Genomic DNA, 20,569 nt, shown 5'->3' with positions numbered 1-20,569 from the left:
TGGTAAGCATCTAATTTATGTTTACAATGTTAAGTTTGTGAGTCACCATATAAACTCTCAATTCTAAAGATATTTATACATAACACTGTCTTAATAATAGAACACAGAACAAATGATGAGCTTTTAGATTCAAGCATTGTTTTACTTCACCCATTTGTGTATCTAAGTATATCTCTCTGTCTCACTCTCTCTCACACATGTACATGTGGTGGTATGATAAAATCCATCCTGTCCATTCTGTAAAATGATTTGTTCTCATCCAACTGTATATGCCATAGTAAAAACAAAGGAGTAACTAGAAAGAATCAAACTGTGCCAAATTAACGACATGCACAGTAACTGAGATTGTTGGTTTTTCTTTGATGTTGGATGCCAGTTTCCAAAGAACTACTGTCAGTGGAGAGACATTATGGGACCCATCCAACTCATACCAACATGAAAAGAGACAAACTTAAACTTAAAATGGTTGATGGTGATGATGGCTATAGGTAAATAATAGTTGAATCAGATTGCAGGTTGTAATAGCTAATAACCAACACATAACATTTGAATACCTTGTAACATATTGGCAGAATTATGAACCTACTTTAGCTAACCAGCTGATAATCACCAACTAAGCCGATCAGTATGGAGGGAAATGCAGTAATTCTTCCTCTGTCCTGACCAATGAGCAAGATACCAATATGAGAAAACAAATCGGAGAGGAATGTTTGTCTGGGGAATACATTAGCTCACTTTCTTTTCCTCAGAAATTGGTATTATGAGTCAATGGATTCAAACAACAATTTATTTTAGAGATTTGCTGATCAGAAATTCCTACCAAGTGTTCTTGTTCCAGGGAGAGTATGATTAGGTTATTATCCTGCTAAAAATAGCAGCTAAATTTCTTCAAATCTTTTTCATCCTCACTAATTAACATCCACTATTCATGTTTGTATGGGTCACATGGATTTCATATGGCCAGATGCTTTTCCTGACACCAACCCTAATTTGTTCTAAGCAAGCTAACATTTTAGCATAGCTAGATATGTTTCTCACAGAAAACTGGAAATGAACAACCTTGCTCATATGACCAGGATGCTCATATACAACCATTACATGTTTAGACAAGGGTATATACACACATGTATACATACACAATGGGCTTCTTTCAGTTTCCATTTACCAAAATCCACTCACAAGGCTTTGGCAAGATACTGCACAGTGGGACTGAACCAAAGACCACATGCTTAATGTTTACTAGATTTACATAAACACTGCATGTTTATGGCTAAAATACTTTTGACTATAGCTCTGCTTAATTAGGACTAAAATGAGACTAAACAGTAACTATTTGATATAGGAAGGTCTTTCCTCTTCAGTAAAAAAGACTTTATTTTCCTGCCACCTGTCGCATTTATGTTTGTTACATTTGAAAAGAATGTAGGTAGGGTTAAGCTTATGTTGTAATCTCCATTCCTTCAACGAAATTCAAACTAGTAATAAAAGCTAAGAAATTGCTATGAAATGGAACACCCAAGTAAAGATAAATGAAATAAGGAATACAGAGAGAAAAGAAAGAAGCTATGAAAACAGTGGTCTATTGTTCATGTTCAGGTTATTTTGTAGTTGTATGAGGGTTTTATCTTTGTAGCATTGGTCGTCCCCCATTTTGCATTTACTAAAGTCTGTTGCAGGCTGTCTAGTATTGTTTGGGACAATGTAGTCACTATCATAGTGAGTGGTGGGATCCACCTCTAATAATACTGTTTATTGTCACCATTTATCTTTTTTTTTGTTTCTTATTCTTTTTCTCTCACTTCCTATTTGTTCTCTACTTTCATTTGTTTATCCCCCACATATTAAGGCTAAACTAGATGAACATCTTTTTTTTTTTTTGTTAGTTTCCCTCCTATTCTTTGTAATATTTAAATTTGAGAAAGATAATTGTACTTTTCTTTGTGGAGTCATTTTCTTTTTATGGAAATAATTATTAGTACTATTTGAGGCTTGTTAATATTATTTCTTATAAAAGAAACATGAACACTCATTTCTCTGTGTACATGCCTGCAAATATACTCACATATGTACACAACTACCCAGTTGATGAAAGAGCCTTGTTTCTGGGATAGAAATTGTTTCTGCATTGGTGAGAAATTTGTTAAATAAAACCAGAATGTAATCACGCACACATTGTTAGATACATACATGCACACATACATAGATATCTACATATACATTTGTATATATTTGTGCATACAGCTATTGATTTCTGTGGAAAGTTCATAAGACATGACAATCATCATGTTTACATAGCAAAAGAAGTGAAGTTATTTTGGTTATTTTTGATATGAACTTATGTCTGGACACAAATTAAACAAATACTTAACATAGTACAGAGGATGTTTTGTTACTTGTAGCCAAATTCTGACATCAAATGATGCAATTTTTAACTAGGCATTGTGTTTCTTTATTATTTGTTGATTAAGAAGACATACTATTGATAACTTCTGTCATTTAATATCATCACAACACAAGAAGCATTGTATATTGATGCTAAGTAATAGATCTTGCATCAGTTTAGGCATTGGAATTTATTACGAGCAGCGCAATGTTTTCATGTGAAGCATTCAATTTGTATTAAGAGACAATAACTTAACACAGTGCCTTACTACTTATTCCCTTGCAAGTTCTTGACACTATCTTTCTTTCTGAGAGTCATTGGATGATTTTTATTTCTTTTCATTTATTGAAACATTGTTATTGTACAACTAAAGTAATCCTATTGCATCCTGACTGAATGGTTAAGAAGTTTGCTTTACAGCTATGAGGTCCCAGGCTTGAACCCATCGCATTGGATCTTGGACAAATGTAATTTTCTGTAGCCTAAGGCTAGGCTGACTCATACTCTGTGAATGAAAATGGTTTACTGGAAACTGTTTAGCAATCCATTAGTTGGTTTGTACCTGTAAGTCAAAGGGTTACACAGTGTCAGGTTGTCTGAGAATTACATTAAGCATAAACATGCTTGGAATACTCAGCAACTTACATGCATATATATATATATATATAGACTCTTTGTATTTTTAGTCTAAGTTACATATTGCCAATTGAATAAATAATTTGTGTGAACTACATGAAACTGTTAGGGTTCTAGAAGTTTGTAATAAAATATACACACTCTACTTTGTGTAGAATATTCCTTCCATATGTAAACACAAATATTCACCACTACACACACACACACACATTTACAATATCTCTTATTATAGTTAGCAATTTGCTGTTTGTGCATGATCTTTTTTAAAAAACAAAGTGGTTAAATCACACTGCATTGCCAGACCTCTCCCCAACTGCCCATTTTACCAATCACTTCTCTCTTTAAGCAAACCATGCCCCTTCTCATACCAACAACCTCTCTCTTTTGGTCCTTTTCCACACCTTACACCTCACTCCCTACAAGTCAAATAATGTTGGGAGAGTGAGAGGGAATGTGTGTGTGTGTGTGTGAAAAAGAAGTTGATTGATGGAAACAAAAGAAGAGTGAAAGACAGAGGAGAGAAAATAACATAGATTAAATGTTTTAGCTAAAGAGAGAGCATAAGGGAGTGAAATAATGAAATAAAAAGTTTGTTGTTTGTACATTATAAATGTGCATGTGTGCACAAATACATATGTTAGTACTTTATACAGTATTTGTCTTCACACCAATGCAGATAAATAGTTGAATGCTTTTACTTTATGACAATTAGAGTGCCTATTAATGAGAGGTCAGCCTTGTTGATTTCTAAGCAAAAAACAGCCAATTATATTGACCCCCAAACTTGACTGGTACTTATTTGATCAACACCCCACTAATCCAGAAGAAAGAAAAGCAATGTTGAATTTGGCAGGACTTGAATTCTAAGGGCCATAGCAACTAATCTACCACCATTGTGTACTTTTGTACCAAATACATATCATGCCACACACACACACACACACACACACACACACACACACACACACACACACACACACACACACACACACACACACCACACACACACCACACACACACCACACACACACCACACACACACACCACACACACACACACACACTCTGAAAATTGGTCATATCAATCTTGAAGTACTGACATGGATCATGGATATACTACCTTTAATTCTTTGATATAATTGGAAAAATATGTATAGACCAATGCTTCGTTCTTTAGACAAATGTTTTCTGTGACCTTGGGTCACTTAATGCCCTGTGAGTAGAATGGATTTGGTAGATGGAAATGAAAAGAAGCCTGTTATGTGTACATTTTTGTGTTACTAACTTGTTGCTTTGACATTTTGTGATATTTGTAAACACATCACTGTCATTGCAAGTGGTGTCCTTCATTTCCAACCTTCCATGAAAACATGTCAGGTTATGGGGAAATATCACCTTATTTGGAAACAGGTGCAGGTCGGTGTCTACGAGGGTATTCAATCATAGAAAATCTACCTCAAATTCCATGTGACCTATATGGGCATAGAAAAATGGACATTCAAACAATGATGATGATACACAGGGGTTGGACAAAATAATGGAAACACCTTTAAATTTCAAACAAATTTATTTTAATATTGGGTAGGACCACCTTTGGCAGTAATTACAACTTTAATTCTACAAGGTATGGACTCGTACTCCTCGAAACAAAGGAATTTTTGTCTGTTCTTCAGCTAAAACAATCTCCAGTTCTTGTAGTGATGATGGAGGATATCGACTCCTTACTTGTTTTCTTAAAATGCACCATAAATGTTCAATGATATTGAGATCTGGGGACTGTGGTCACCAGATAAGATGTTCAACTTCACTAGAATGTGCCATTCAGTAACAACTTTAGCTGTGTGAAGTGGTGCATTATCATCCTGAAAGATTGGGGTTCCCTCTGGAAACAGTTCTGCAACCATAGGATGAATTTGATCAGATAAAATGCTTAAATAGTTTTGACTATTAATTCTGCTATGAAGGGAAACCGTTGAGCTAACGGATTTCCAAGATATAGCCCCCCCCCCCGGATCATCATAGATCCACCTCCATGTTTAACAGTTGGAAGAAGACAGTCTGGGTCAAATTCTTCTTTTGGCTGTCTCCACATGTATACTCGGCTGGTGGTCAGAAATAAGGTAAAGGATGACTCGTCCAAGAAAATAACATTCTCCCACTGCTCTAGGGACCAGCCCTCCCGTGAACTCTGGTTTTGTGCAGCTCCCAGCAAACAGCTTTTGTGGAAACTGGGTTCTTGAGGTGATTATTAAGCTCTGCAATAATTTTGGAAGCTGTACTTTTGTGATCCTTTCTAACAATTCGCGTAAGAGTCCAACGGTCCCTATCTGAAGTTTCGGTTTTCTTCTGGAGTTTTGTTTCAACGAGGAGGATTTTCTCTCATTCTCAAAGGCTGTCATTGCTTCTTGATACACCAAACATTTCAGCTATTTTCATTGTTCTCGTGCCTGCCATATGCACACCAACAATTTGGCCTCTTTGAAAGACAGATAGATCTGTCATTTTAATGAATTTTAATTGCCGTTTTCTGATGATATCTAAAAAGAAACAGCAATTTTAGCAAAACATATTAAGCAATACTAATAATAAATAAAAAAACATAAAAATAAACAAGCTTTTGATGGTTTGATAGATATTTCAAAATTATGATGCTATGATGCTAGGTGTTTCCCATTATTTTGTCCAACCTCTGTATATATTTCGCTTGGGCATTGCAAGACTAATAACACACACACACACACACACACACACACACACACACACACACACACACACACACACACGCACACGTGTATTTTTATTTTGCAACTTCAAAAGATTAATGTTTCAGTATTTCTTAAATAACCCGTATTATTTTGTTGTTTGTCAGAAGAATTTAAATAATTTTACATAATCATGTATATATTGATACACAATACAACTAAGTATTCAATAATATGAATAAATTCACAGATAAAAGGGCAGATATTTAGAGCAAATTGTAATTCACAAACGGTTGCATATCATCATCATTGTATGTTACTATGTGTCTCTATTTACCTAATGTAAGAATTGTTGTTGGCATCCTTTTGTCTCGGCAGATAATGGAGTTGCACATAAACTAATCCAGTCTGGTTTTTACATTTCATGTCCTCCCCAGTTTTGCATAGGCCTGGGCTAGATGTAAGAAAATCCTGGGTAGCCCAATCGTCAGGATTCTTCTCTCGACCTTGCTTACATAGTCCAAAGGAGTACAGAGCATTATGTTTGGCACCAGCTTGGTTGCAAGAGCTACCGGAAGAGTGTTGAGTTGAACACTAAACCGCCTATGTGGCTCCACTCTGGACTTCTTTGAAGGTTGTCTCCTTTCCGTAACCCTGGATAGGGGCCCATGCCAAGCACTGTCAGCTGGAGCCAGCTGAGCCTGGGACTCGTGTCAGGCAGGGTCGTCACTCTCTTAAGTAGTGAAGAAAATTGCTACCCAGTACCTCATGTAAGAATTGCACTATATATAATATGTTGAAATATTTATTGAACATTGGGCCTCACAGAGGCAATGACAGGAAACCAAGACCTTTGGAGATGTGTTGTGATAGAGAAGACCCGGCAACTAAAGTGAGATCGCAGCTATGGCCGATACAAGTGTTGCATGTCCGGCCCATTTAAAAGTACCCTTGATGCGTCGGGCAGTATGATATGCTTAGGAAGACCTGTTGAGTCAACCAAAATCATAGCTGAGCGGGTGACACGTAAAAGCACCCACTACACTCTCTGAGTGGTTGGCGTTAGGAAGGGCATCCAGCTGTAGAAACTCTGCCAAATCAGACTGGAGCCTGGTGTTGCCATCCGGTTTCACTAGTCCTCAGTCAAATCGTCCAACCCATGCTAGCATGGAAAGCGGACGTTAAACGATGATGATGATGATGATGATGATGCCAGTGCCCCCTGACTGTCCCCCATTCCAGTGGCACGTAAAATGCATCATCCAAATGTGATCGATGCCAGTGCCCTCTGACTGGCTCCTGTGCTGGTGTCATGTAAAAAGCACCATCTGAATGTGGTTAATGTCAGGTCCGCTTGACTGGCTCCTGTGCTGGTGGCTTGTAAAAAGTATCCACTACACTCTCAGAGTGGTTGGCATTAGGAAAGGCATCCAGCTGTAGGAACATTGCCAGATTAGATTGGAGCCTGGTGCAACCGCTGGCTTTCCAGACCTCAGTCAAACCATTCAACCCATGCCAGCATGGAAAACAGATGTTAAACGATGATGATGATGATGATTGTGATGAATATATAATGTACAAGCATTATCTGATAAAGAACTAAATACCTGTGTTGAGTGGAAAGATATGCTTAGTATATCAAAGAATGACAGGCTGTTGTAGTTTCTTTGGGCAGCTATTAGCAATCTGTTTCCATGTGAAACTCAAGTAGACTTCCTTTTTCTTTTTTTTTATATATATAATAAATACAATATATATATATATATATATATATATATATATGAATAGGTGCATACATGTACATTTGTATAGATTTTTCATTTGTTCATTTTACATCTGTTTCTCCATGCATGTATGTATGTATATATATATATATATATATATGTATATATATACATACATATATATGTGTGTGTGTCTACATATATTTATGTACATATATATGCATGTAAATGTGTGCATATATGAATGTATATGCATGCATGTGTGTGTGTATATATATATGCATGTGTATGTACATACATACACACAAGCATAGCTGTGTGGTTGAAATGTTCACTTCCCAACACAGTTTTGGGTTCAGTCTCACTGCATCACACCTCAGGCAGGTGTCTTCTGCTATAGATTTGGGCTGGCCAAAGCCTTGTGAGTGGAGTGAATTTAGTAGATGGAAACTGAAAGAAGCCTGTCCTATATGTCTATAGGTGTGTTTGTTTACTTTTGATCCTGTCTTATGATCAGCGATATGTCATTTCTTCTGTCAACAAGTTGTTCACCTTGTGCTTTTGAAGCTGTCTGAAGTAAGAGATCATTTATTTGAAAAGCAGATAAGAGACCCTTATTTGAAAAGTAGATAACCACTATGCCATATGCTCGTGGGCATATGGCATGGTGGTTAAGGGCATGGGCTACTAACCTCAAGATTCCGAGTTCAATTCCAGGCAGTGACCTGAATAATAATAATATCAAAAAATACTTTAGGAATAAGAACCCAGGTTCGCGATTTCCTCAAAACACCTGATGAAGGCTGGAGAGTATATCGGCCGAAACATTGTGTTAACAACAAACAAGATGAGGACAAATATCCATCAATTGTAAATAATGTAAATAAGAGTTAGTGACAAAAATAGCATCCTGTTGTAAGAAAATGTCTCAATAACATATTTGTCTAACTTATGCAAACATGGGAAAATGGATGTAAATGTAAATGTGTCAAATATTAATATTTACAATATATGCAAATTTTAATCTGATAGAAAATATTGAATAGAAATTTAGAATATTTACTCTTATGTATTTAGTCAATAGTTTAGTATATCTGTAATGTAGAAACTTGCAAACAAGCTGATGTAACTAAACAAATGTTCAATCTGATATAACCTTAAATAATTTTTTCTTTGAAAGAGTAGATCAAATATGTTTTTATCAGGTTGTCAATAGCTGCTGGTTTTGTAAATCTCAAAATGAAATTCACTAACAAAATAAAAATGAGCTGTGTACCATAAGAATTTTTATAATTTTTAGAAATTTTAATGTGAGTGAATTAGTCCATTTATGTATAATTTGAAATATTTGAAGATATAGTCGGGGGAAATATATATGTAGGAGCTATAAGTGAGTATTGAAGACTTTTGGAGAGTTGGATTATTTTATTGTTGAATGTTGGAGTTTAGAAAAGATGTGACACATTGTGGAGCAAGAAAGTGGTGATTGGAATGCTTTTTAATAGAATTGGAATCAAATCAGCATGTTCAGAATATGAACAATTGTAGAAAGGCTACAAAAGGTATAGAGAAAACAACTTGATAAAAGGTTAGAAGTAACTGGAGAAAGGTGGTGGTACAAACTCATTCAGTTTTTGATAACATGGATTTAAACTGGAGAAGGAAAAATATACTTTTTTTTATCATATTGCTTATTTTAAAATTCTGTTCATTTGAATTCATTCTTTCATCATGTAACATGTCAAAAACCATCCATATAACATTGGTTTTGAAGTAATATTAGCAAATTTAGATTTATTTTAATTATAGAAAGAATGTGTTCTAATGTTCTTGAAGTGGCTAGTATTCTTGCTGAACAACCTCATTTTTCTATGAATAATATCTGTGAATGCATTGGATTTGATATTCATTGAAACTCTGTTAGGACAGTTAAGGACATATTCATTTTTTTATATGGTTAGTTCTGTCTATAACTTTCTACAAGTATAACTTACTTAAAGTTTAATATTGACATCAAGTTTTTAAATAAAATATTTCAGCAAATTTGTTGTTGATGAAGCAAAAGCTACCATCATCTGCTCTTTCTCTTAGGCAATGCATTGTCCAATGTGCACTTCTGTTTTAAGACCGGCAAAATTTGAGGTCTGTTTTGCTGGTGTCTCTAGTTGTTTGTGAAATTATGCTGAGGCATTTTTGTTGCGTCAGGAAATTGTTTATTTTCTGATGTATCAAATCAGTTACTGCTTGCAACATGAGGGAAAATAAATAACCCAGTGGTTTAATATCTAATTGTATTTGATGGAGTATCGGGTGTAGCTAGTGCAGTTTAAAATGCTGGAAGTTAGAAGTTGGTAGACAACAATAGAAGATAAAAACCATCAGATTTAAACTGTTAGTTCTTTTCATATTAATCACACTGAATATGAAGGTATGACCCTTCTTAAATTAAAACTTACTTATTTCTAGTAATCTGATAATTATCAAGTTAAAAAAAGAGAGATTATTTTGTCTATATGAAATACTAGTCAATTTACTAAATCCTATCAAATCTTTATTTTGAAAATTTAACTGAAACCTATGAGAAATAGGGTTAAATTAAAAAGCTTCATATATTAATTAAAATTTGTAATTTTTTGGTACTTATGAGTTTTGTCTCTTCAAATTAGGTGAAAATTGAATGTGAATTTATACTTTACAGAGCTCAATGATTGTTAGGCTTGATGTGCTGTTATCCTCTTAATGATTCCTTTTAAAGGAAGGTGAAAGAATGGTGCAACAATTATATTCTTTTCATGTAAAATGCTTCCAGCTAGGAATCAACTGGATTGTAGTTGAATGGAACCTTAATTCTACTCCATTGTATTTGCCGCATAAAAATATACATACAAAGGTAGATGCAGAAAGATTTATTGAAATGGGTTTGTTACATTTCAGGTTAACATTTTTAAAAATTAGCTTCTCTGCTTTTCTTTTGTCTTGACCTTACAATGAATGGTTTTTCATTTGTTCAAATTGTTGTAGGTTCCCATATTATATTTAAAAAGGAAAAAAAAAAAAAACCTGAGAGCTATTACTGTTCTAGTTTTTCTCTTTTTAGCTATTTACATGTTACTTGTTAAAAATTTCACCTGAGATGTTTGTTTCTCTTTAGCAAAGTAGAAATATGAACCATTTCCTTGTTTTCATACATGAAATATCCTGCAGCTAAGAGCTTCCTGTGCTTTTGAATGGAATTTCAGCCTCTAGTAATTCAAATTGGTCTTCATTTTTATTGTATATTTTGTATTTGTCTTTTCCTATGTATCAGTTTAGCATTTATTTTACTCTTTAGGTTCCAAGGTTCTAATTTTCAGTTAAATATCTTTGCTTTGCTGAACTTTACATATTCAAATTCAAAATTATTGATTTCTTTTGTAGCCAAATAACCAATTTTTGTAGTTTGAAGATATAGTTTATTGAATTGATCTTTGTATACTTTTGATACTTGTTTTGTTGAAAAAAGTTAATTTCAGCTTCATATTAATTACTTCTGTGCATCTAGTTTGGTGCTTTTAAGAACTTTCATGTGTTATGTAAGCTTTTCTGCCTCCCGGCTTCAGCTAATAAAGAATAGTTAAATTTGTTAAGCTTTGATACAGTTGCAACTGAAATGTGACTAATTATCCTACAAATACTTACCTGTATGTGATTTTGTTTTTTTTAAATGTTGTCATCTGTCATCACATGACATTTGATTGAAGAAAATTTGTTTGAACCCATGAGATTCCATGATAGTTAAATATTTATTCTGCTGAAGTTCTACTATTTACAACCAGCAATAATCTAAATTACAGCAAGACTGAGAGGCAGCAGTTTTAACCATAAAGTTTAACATTTTATCACTGGGACATTTTTACTTTACTCTTGAAAGTAAAGAACTTAGAATGTTGTGCAATATGTATTTGTATACATTACAGCAATTGTGTTGTAAGAAGATTGCTTATATTATACAAGTTTGTTTATATTTGGGAGGAACTTCTAGTACATTTATATCCTGAATAAACATCTGCCAAGTAATTTCTGTTGTGTATTCTATTGTAATTAACTTAAGAGATGGAATATCTATATTTATGGTTGGTACAGTGCCAACAAGATGTTCAATGTTAATTAAAATATTGGTAGTTTATGTCAGTTTATCTGTGACGTTTTTTATTCATTTCTTAGTCAATATTAATTGAAAATCTTGCATCTGTTGAACTCACAAATGAATTTTATTCCTTTAACATTAACCCATAAAGTAACACAAAATAAATGTAAATACATAACAAAAAGAAAAACTGAACTAACAGAAATAAAATAATTACTATAATTTTAGATATGTGTTTTTATACACGTTTTAATTGTCTTCTCTTCAAACTACTTAAACAGAATTGTGAGTTCTGCAACTTTATAAAAATTGTCATTAACTTCTAGAAAAAGATATCAGTTACTATAATGATGTTTATGATATTCATTCACATCATTTTTCATTTTTATTTTAAATTTAAGCTTGACAACCTTTTAAACCTTTAACATTTTAAAACTGGAGAATGAATTAGGTTATGAAGATGGTCCAAATAAAATGACTCTTAACTTCTCAAACAGAGAGTATACATGTGCATGCATTAGTATGATAGACTAGCTGGTTATAGTTAACATTAAGCTTGTCAACATAAATCTCCATCACTAATATTATATGTGGCACACTTTATATCTCACCAGATCGAAAATCTACCCCACCTTTTTTCTTTTTTTCTTCTTCCTTCCCTCTCCTCCCCAAAAAGAAAAGCTCTACTTTGTAACTTGTCCTCTCTGTGTTCAGCCCTGTGTGGCTAATAAAGAAACATATCTACCTACCTACCTATCTATCTGTCTACCTAAATTTCAATGAGTCTCTTTTTGATACTGCTTCCTCATTCAGGTGTTTCAAGTATTTACCGTGTATTTCTTTTTGTGATTATTCCTTAATTAATTTTTTCTCCCCAATATTTTTTGTATTTGTTGATATTATTGATATTATTTTTTTATCCATTCTTTTTTAATTTCCTTAATATCGTAACCCATATAATATAATAATAATGATGATAATAATAACAATGATAATTTCACCCATGGTGAAATTTACCATGGTGGAATATACTGTGGTGGAATTTACCTATGGTAGAATTTACCAGTCTCCATATATACATATGATGTGCTCCTTTCAGTTTCCATCTACCAAATCCACTCCCAAGGCTTTAGTTGGCCCATTATACTAAATGATACTGTAAACATCTCACAAACCAAAGTGAACATTTAAATAGATCACTCTCCAAGGCTTACAGTTAACAGTGCAAACTAATTCTTTTTTTCTTTCTAAATAAAATTTTGATATTTTGGAAGATTTTAATGAAACTATTTCAATCTGTAATTCTATTTTACTTGTATGTTTCATCATCATCCACTTGAATATAATCTGACTTATATCTTATATTTTATATATTTATTTTATCAATTCACATAACATGTTTATATTTATGTTTCCTTTTGACTTGCAGGAGCTAAAAGGCGGACGATCATATCAAAAGCTTGGTTTTGCAGACATCAACCTATCAGAATTTGCAGGAGCTGGTATCCTGTCTAGAAAATACCTTCTGAATGGTTATGACTATAAGAATCGGCAAGATAATTCCACATTAAAAGTGACAATTGAAATGACATTACTCTCTGGTGATCCAGTTTTCAAAGTGTAAGTATCTTTTCTTTTCATACTTCATATAAACTATTTCAAATTTTACAACAAAGGATTAATTATGCAGCAACACCCACATTTAATGGAGTATTCTCACTTTTAGAATCAAGTAGTTGTAATAATATTTTGGAAATTTTTACATTTTAAAAGTTGGCATCTGAGGGTTTTTTCATTGTATTTGCTGCTTTACATTTGTTTTTCTCTGCTAGCATGGGTGTGATGAGTTGTCTTGTTGGGGAAATTGTTTTATTTTGGGATGGTGTTTCTATTAATAATCAGCAGGGAAATAGGAGTAAACACAGTTGCCAATAAAGCATACAGAATTGTGTCTTGCTTGGGTACAGCGTAGTGTATAGCAAAGCATAAATGCATAAACATGTGGTCAATAGTGTGGCACTTTGCCCTTGTAACTTATGTGCTTCTCAAAAAATTAAACCTTTCTTGTTTTCTTAAATGTAATATCCTATTTATTAGGAGAGAGACTTCATGATTTTAATACTTTTCCCAGTAATTCCAATGAAGAATCAAAATGGGAATCTTAGCTGTGACATCAGAATGCCTACCTCTAATTAGTGTTTATTGCAGTTTATGATAATTTATTAGATTTAAGACAGAAGGGATAACTAGCAACTTTGTATTGTGCTTGTGCTACTTATTAACATTCCAGGTTCACCCTCAAATGATTTCAGATCATTTCAGAGAAGAGCATTTACAACCTTGATAGTAAAGTATTCATACAGCAATGTATAGTTTGAATGATTTAATGGATGGGAAGGAATTTATGGTTGATAGTCTTACATTCTTTTAATTTCTATTGATAGCAAGGCTTGTAACTCTCATGAAAAAAAAAAAAATATCAACTCTGGAAAACCATCAAACAATTAGGTATTATCATTAATTGCAAAGTAAATGACTTCACAAACCACCACTTACAGCTTTATGGCAGACTTACCAAAAATCTATGCAAACTGCTGACAGATACTCAAAGGTAAAATAATAGCTCAAACTATGAATAGAAAGTTTCATTTGGATTAATAAGTTTCTCCTGTCTATTGACAAATGATAATTATTATGCAATACTATAGGAGTTTTTATATAGTTGCTTGACAGGTTAGGAACAACTGTCAAATTGTGTGTATGGTGATTTGTGAGTCTGGAAGACAAAGACTAGGGGTGAACACCCCAAGAGAAAATCCTATTGTGGTTAGCTTTAAAGCAGTTTCTAATAGACTGGATTTCCCAGCCAGTTCCTGCAGCTGGGAGGCAACACCAGTTGTCTTGTGTTTTCCTTGCTCTTGGATCTATCTCTTTCACAACAAGTAGTGATTTGAGAAATACATATCCCCAATTACAGTATAAAGAGCTTCATTGGACTGGTGCCATTCTGACAGTATGGATCTTGGATCTCAGCAATAGTTAGAGCATCATGTGTGTCTCTGGTGATGAAACATTGCCACTTCTGTAGTTTCCTTGCTTCTGAAGATTTATGGTTGCTGTAACCCATGGAATAGCAGTTGCATTTACCAAGTTGTCTCTGAGGCTGTATCCTCTGTTATGTTTACTTTTTGAAAGATACAGTCATCAAAAGTTCCACAATTGAGGGAGAAGATGAGCATCATGAAATTCAATGGACAACCATAAGCAAATAAACAAAGAATGTAATGTGGTTATGTGTGTTTGTGCGCACACACACACACACACATGCAAATGACATTGTGTTGTAATGGTAGTAGAAAAGGAAGACCTGTAAAAACATTGGATTATATGATCATAAATACACTATGTCTGATTTTAACACTGAATAGTGAAGGCTGAAACAATTGCAAGTCTGATTTAGTGTTGAACAGCAACAAAACAGCCATAGTTGTGCCTCTTACATTGACTAATGCCTGCTTATAAATGTATTTCCTGTCATAGTATATAGTTGTTTGAACTATTTCAGTTAGATTGAGTATGACGTATCTCAGAAATTGCTCCTTTACATGTGTGAGTTCATCATTGATTATTTGAAAAATAGAATTTAACTGAACTGTTTCACCTATAAAAAAGCCCACTGACCATTATCGCAGTCTTCTGTCTTAGCAAAACCTAATGATATTTTATCAATCTTTTATTAGCTTTTAACAGAATATCTAAACATTAAAATTACCTCCCACTTAATCTACACTCTATTGGTGGGATGGGTGAATGAATAAACACAAAAGCATTTGTTTTCTAAGAGTTTTGGCTGTATTCAAATTTTATTTGGTGCAGAGTATTCTAAATTTATTACTCTTATCTTAGAGGACTATTAAACATGACTTGAAAGTACTTAAATTTGATAAGCTTTGTTCTTATTCATGATGAATATTTAATTTGATGGCACAAGATTTTATAGTATGGGTTCTTTCAATTTGATTAGACAAATTCATTGCTTGAAAGAACTTCATTAACGAATGTTGTCTGTCTTGACTTGTTAATTTTCCTATGAAATTTGAAAATGCTCTTTAAAGCCTATGAAATCAGAAATTGTGTTATTTTATCATTGGGTATATTAGAAAACTCTTCATAACTGAAACTGTTAATTATGTATATATAACAAAAGATTTGTATATTTATGAATATGACTATAAACAATAATTGTGACTTTTCAGGTTTGCAATGTAATATATTTTTGCTATATTAACATAGTAATATGCTCTTGTTGCTTTTGTAGGTATTTGTGTCACTCTTGCATTTCCACAGTTGGGAATAATTTTCATAAAAAATACGTCTAAATTTTATCTTTAGAGTAAGATAATTATATCACTGAAGTTGATAACAGCTATGTCAGCTTAGGATCTGATATTCTCTTTCAATTTAAATATTTCAAGATTAGTTTAACGGTAGTTGGTCAGTTCTTTTTCCCCCTCATTTTTTTTTCTAGTCAATTAAGTTTGGTAATCCACAAATTCAACACTATATGTACACTTTATTTAGTCAGGCCTAAAATCACATAATGAATTTGATCAGGTAAAAGTTTGTTGTGTGATATGCAGTTAATAAAGACTTAAAGCTTGTGATTGGATTTGGTAGACAGAAACTGAAAAGCCCATTGTGTGTGTGTATGTATATGCCAATGCTGTGTAAACACACCCATGCTGGTGGCATGTAAAAAATACCCAGCACATTCTATTAAGTGGTTCACTTATCCCTTCCTAATGAAGGGCATCCAACCATAGAAACCATACCACAACAGACAATTGGAGTCTGGACAGCTCCCTGTCAAACCATCCAAACCATGCCAGCATGGAAGGGGGGTGCTAAATGATGAGAGGTGTGCGTGTGTGTATACACACACACACACACACACACACACACACGTATCTAAAATGTGTGTGTGTTTATATAAGCATATGCACATACCACAACCAAAACTGAAAACTTATTCAGATACAGGAGTGAGGAAGTCGATGACCGCCCTCTGCTCCTACTCACATAGTATTAGCATTTACGTTTCACCACCCACAAATACTAGAAATATTAGTAACACCCAAACTATTTGCTAAAACATCATAATAAAATAGCTATTTTCCCCCCATATGATACAGATGTAAATAACTTTTATAAATCAAAATAACTGCAACGTCAACTGCTTCACTTAGTCTAAACTTTTGGGCTGAATGTTGTCAGCTGCTTCTAACAATATTAAGAGAAATGAGACTCCCACACACTTATCCCTGTTCATTATAATAACCACAAGGCATTTGGATAAAATATGAATGATAAAATATACACAACTGTTACCCTATACTCCAAATAATTAATCTCTGAATGGACTGTATATGGTCCTGAATCAGACACTTTGCATGAGTACAGAAACTTTAGGTTAATCAGTAACCCTTGTTACTGAACTGTTTTTAGAACTATGAAACAAACTCTATGTATATATTATTGTAATTCTCCTTTCAAAGTACAAACCATAATGACCGTGCTTGCGTTGGTGTTGCTGATGGTTTATAAAGAAAGGACAGTAAATAAATTATTATATTGTATTTAATAGCCTTAGATTTGCTCTGTGTGTATGTGTGTATATATATATATATATATATATATATATATATCTCAAGTGCACACACATTAAATGGCATGTGTTTACTTGCAGGTGTATTTTAGTCTTTATTGTCTAAATCTATTATTAAAAGCATCTGTGTCTATTTTCCTTGGCATTTAAAGTAATGTTTCAGAAGCATTCTGTAGGTGTGAGAAAATATTAGATGTTTCCTCTTTAATATCTCTAGCAACAAAACAAGCCCATTTACACAATCTTTCCAAGAGTACCAGTTAAGTAGGTGTTGCTGTTGTATACTTGATGATGCTTGTTTTAGAAGGAATTATAAAATTTAGTATCTTGGCAAATTGGAACTATTATTATTATAATAGTGCTTTACAATGAAGAAAATCACCACTTTGAAGAAATTATTATAGAAGTCAATGTTATCTTTAAATCTAATTTAACCTAAGGTTTTATATATATGACATCCTTGTCAGAATTATTTTTCTAGTATCTTACAGAAATGATAGCATCTGTAGATAAGAATTAGAATAGTTGTTACCAACATGAATAATACTTAAAAATAAGTTGTAGGATTTTTCAGTCAAATACCAGGTTTTATTTAGCGATCTAAAGCAACTGCTATTTACACGAAAAACTGGTGCAGCTAAGAAAGATGATTGGAAGATTAAACTGTGCAAGTTGTTCATTTGTAAGGTGGTGGGAATTGTTTCTTAGTGAAAATAATCTCTTGAATGACCATGCAATTGGTTTTAAGCCATTAGATTTTAGTCTCTAACAAACATTGTGCTCCAAAACTACCACTGTTCTTTGTAAATTGTATTTGAATAGTCTACTGTCTGTTGTATTTGTCCATTACCTGCTGCATTTGAATTGCCCATTATCTGTTTGATTAATATGATGTTTTATAATAACTTTGTCCTTTCTTTTTCATAATGTATTTTGCATATAAAATTGTAAATTTGCACATTTGCATAGAGTATTAGAGTGATATGTTTCATGTATTTTCTAAATGTAGTTTAAAAGTACATGAAAAAAGCAAAGTTAAGTTCAAGAATGATAGAAAGTGAGGTGAATGCAACATGTAATAGCTATTAGACTATAGTGGTTGCAGAATTTGCAGTTATAAGCAGAGATGAATGGGGAATATTAGATGGAATGGGGGAATATTGCTGAATAGTAACAATATTACCAGCTATTGTGTGAAATTCAGGTAATGCCTAGAAGATCGCTCATCAGTTATTCATTAATGTTAATGAGAAATCAAAGAATAATTGGAGGAGGATCATTGTATTTTTTACTTAACTGTAAAAGTTTGCATATGTCACAGATAATTATGGTAGAAAATTGTGTTGGTTGTTGTTATGCTACAATTGTGTAGATTAATGGAGGTGTTTTATTCATAGTGTTTTATAATCTAAGATTGTTAAATAAATGATAGCCTTATAGTGAAAATAACACAAACAATTCTTGTGAAGACTCAATTATTTCTTATGGAAAATAAATATGAAGCACTCAGTATGTAGAAGTGTGCTTCTGTCCAAACCAGGTTTATGATGTGGATTTGATTTCTATTTGATATCCATTCATTTATGTGTCAATACTTTTGAGAAAGATATAACTAAAGCACATAATCAGTAATTTTTTTAATGAACTTTTTGGTCTTGTGCCTAAGTTTTGGATTAGTATTTCACAAGGCATCCAACTGTAGAAAAGTTGCCTCAATAAACTTGGTGTGTATGCAAGCATAGAAAAGTGAACATTAAAACAATGATTTGAATTGGTTTATCAGTGGAAAAGGCTAGCTTATAGCCTTCTCGTTGTATTATGGATTGGTTCAACCTATATCAGCATGAAAAATTGGATACAAAACCAATTATAATGCAAATTTGTTTTTATGTTTGGTGTAATTATAAGAAAAATAGTTACAGGGAGATATGAAATAAAGGGAAGGTTTTGTATGTAGTAAAATTCTCAAGTGTTAAGCAAAAGACATCTTGAAGATCAAATAACTTAAAATGGGAGTAATGAATGAATAAAGAAAAGAAACAAGTAGAAATTTCCTTGTAATATACAATGCTACAATTGAATGGATAGAAAAAGGGATTGTCTATTGTCAAAGAAATGTCTGAAAATGAAGAGACGATCAAAGTTTTACAACAGGATCTGAAGGATGAAGAAAGAAAACCTGACTATATGCTTGCACGTGCGCACACTTACACAAACTTACGCACACTCCTACACACATAAACTGTCTGATACACAAAAAAAAAATATTTTGTTGACCTCTTTCTTAATAATGTATCTATTATACTTTGTTTTGTCTAAGAACAAAATAATGGCTGATTAGTACAAAAATAAAGTCTTCTTATATCGAGCCTATTATGAATGCATATTGTCTGAAGGATGAAGGTGTCCCTGAAAGATGAAATATAACAGTGATTAGCATATTCACTCTGAATCCACCAGAACAAATTAAGGATGAATGTATATGTCATTATAATATATATGTCAGTTGAAAATTATATTTACCAGGAAGAGATGAAAGCTCATCCACACATTTGACATTGTATCTTTCAGGTTCTAAAAAAAATAATAAAACTAAGGGTTATTTGAAGGATGACGTATGGAAACCATTAAAGTGTTTTGTTAGGAGTGGGGTGGGTATTTATAGTTGAAAAACCAAAAACCCTCAGATTCAGATGTGTATAAAATTAGTATTCTAGATAATGTAAGTAGAAAGTTAAAATAATAACAATAATAAATGAGTGAAGAAGAAATATATAGTGAAGGTGTTTATTTGGCAAAAAAAAAAAAAAAAAGACCATCCCAAAATATAACAATAAATAGAAAATGTTCTTTCATATCGTTGTAGCATGAGTGTAATTAGAACTGCTTGTGCTTTTGATTAAAGCGGTGGAACTTACCTTCTTTACCACTGATATTTCTTTAATGTTATTTCAGAAAAACTGTATGTAGATGAATATAAGAGTAAAGGATCCACTGTATATTGTTTACAATAGAAAAACCTATTCAGGATGTTATTAAATACAATTTATGCATGTGTGGGTGTTGCTGAAAAAAATTCTATTGTTTATTTAATACTACACATTTTGTTCTTGTTTTTGAGTTCTAAATCAGTTGAAAGAGAAGTAGAAAACATTGCAAACACTGTTTCTGGTCTAGTACTTCAGTTTGTGTTCAACATCAAAAAACAATGATAAAATTATTGTTGTGAGAACACTATTATCTGGAATGTTAGTGGCTTTCCTTTTTTTTTAAATCTTTTTTGAAATATAATGGAGTTCTTTTTATTTCAACTGTGGAAGACATTTTGTTTTTA

The 20,569-nt window shown here is 32.9% G+C and overlaps 1 protein-coding gene across 1 annotated transcript in view; it reads left to right on the top strand.

Moving 5' to 3' along the window:
- Positions 1 to 20,569, top strand: part of LOC106871078 (EEIG family member 2) — a 114,918-nt gene that overhangs the window by 61,215 nt on the left and 33,134 nt on the right. Inside the window, exon 2 of the mRNA XM_089347639.1 lies at positions 13,000 to 13,190. Within this exon, the coding sequence (XP_089203765.1) occupies positions 13,000 to 13,190 (191 nt within the window). The remainder of the gene's footprint in view (positions 1 to 12,999; positions 13,191 to 20,569) is intronic.

This window comes from Octopus bimaculoides, chromosome 2, assembly GCF_046866305.1.
Source record: "Octopus bimaculoides isolate indiv1 chromosome 2, ASM4686630v1, whole genome shotgun sequence".
NCBI lineage: Eukaryota > Metazoa > Mollusca > Cephalopoda > Octopoda > Octopodidae > Octopus > Octopus bimaculoides.
This window is presented reverse-complemented; position numbering and strand designations above follow the sequence as displayed.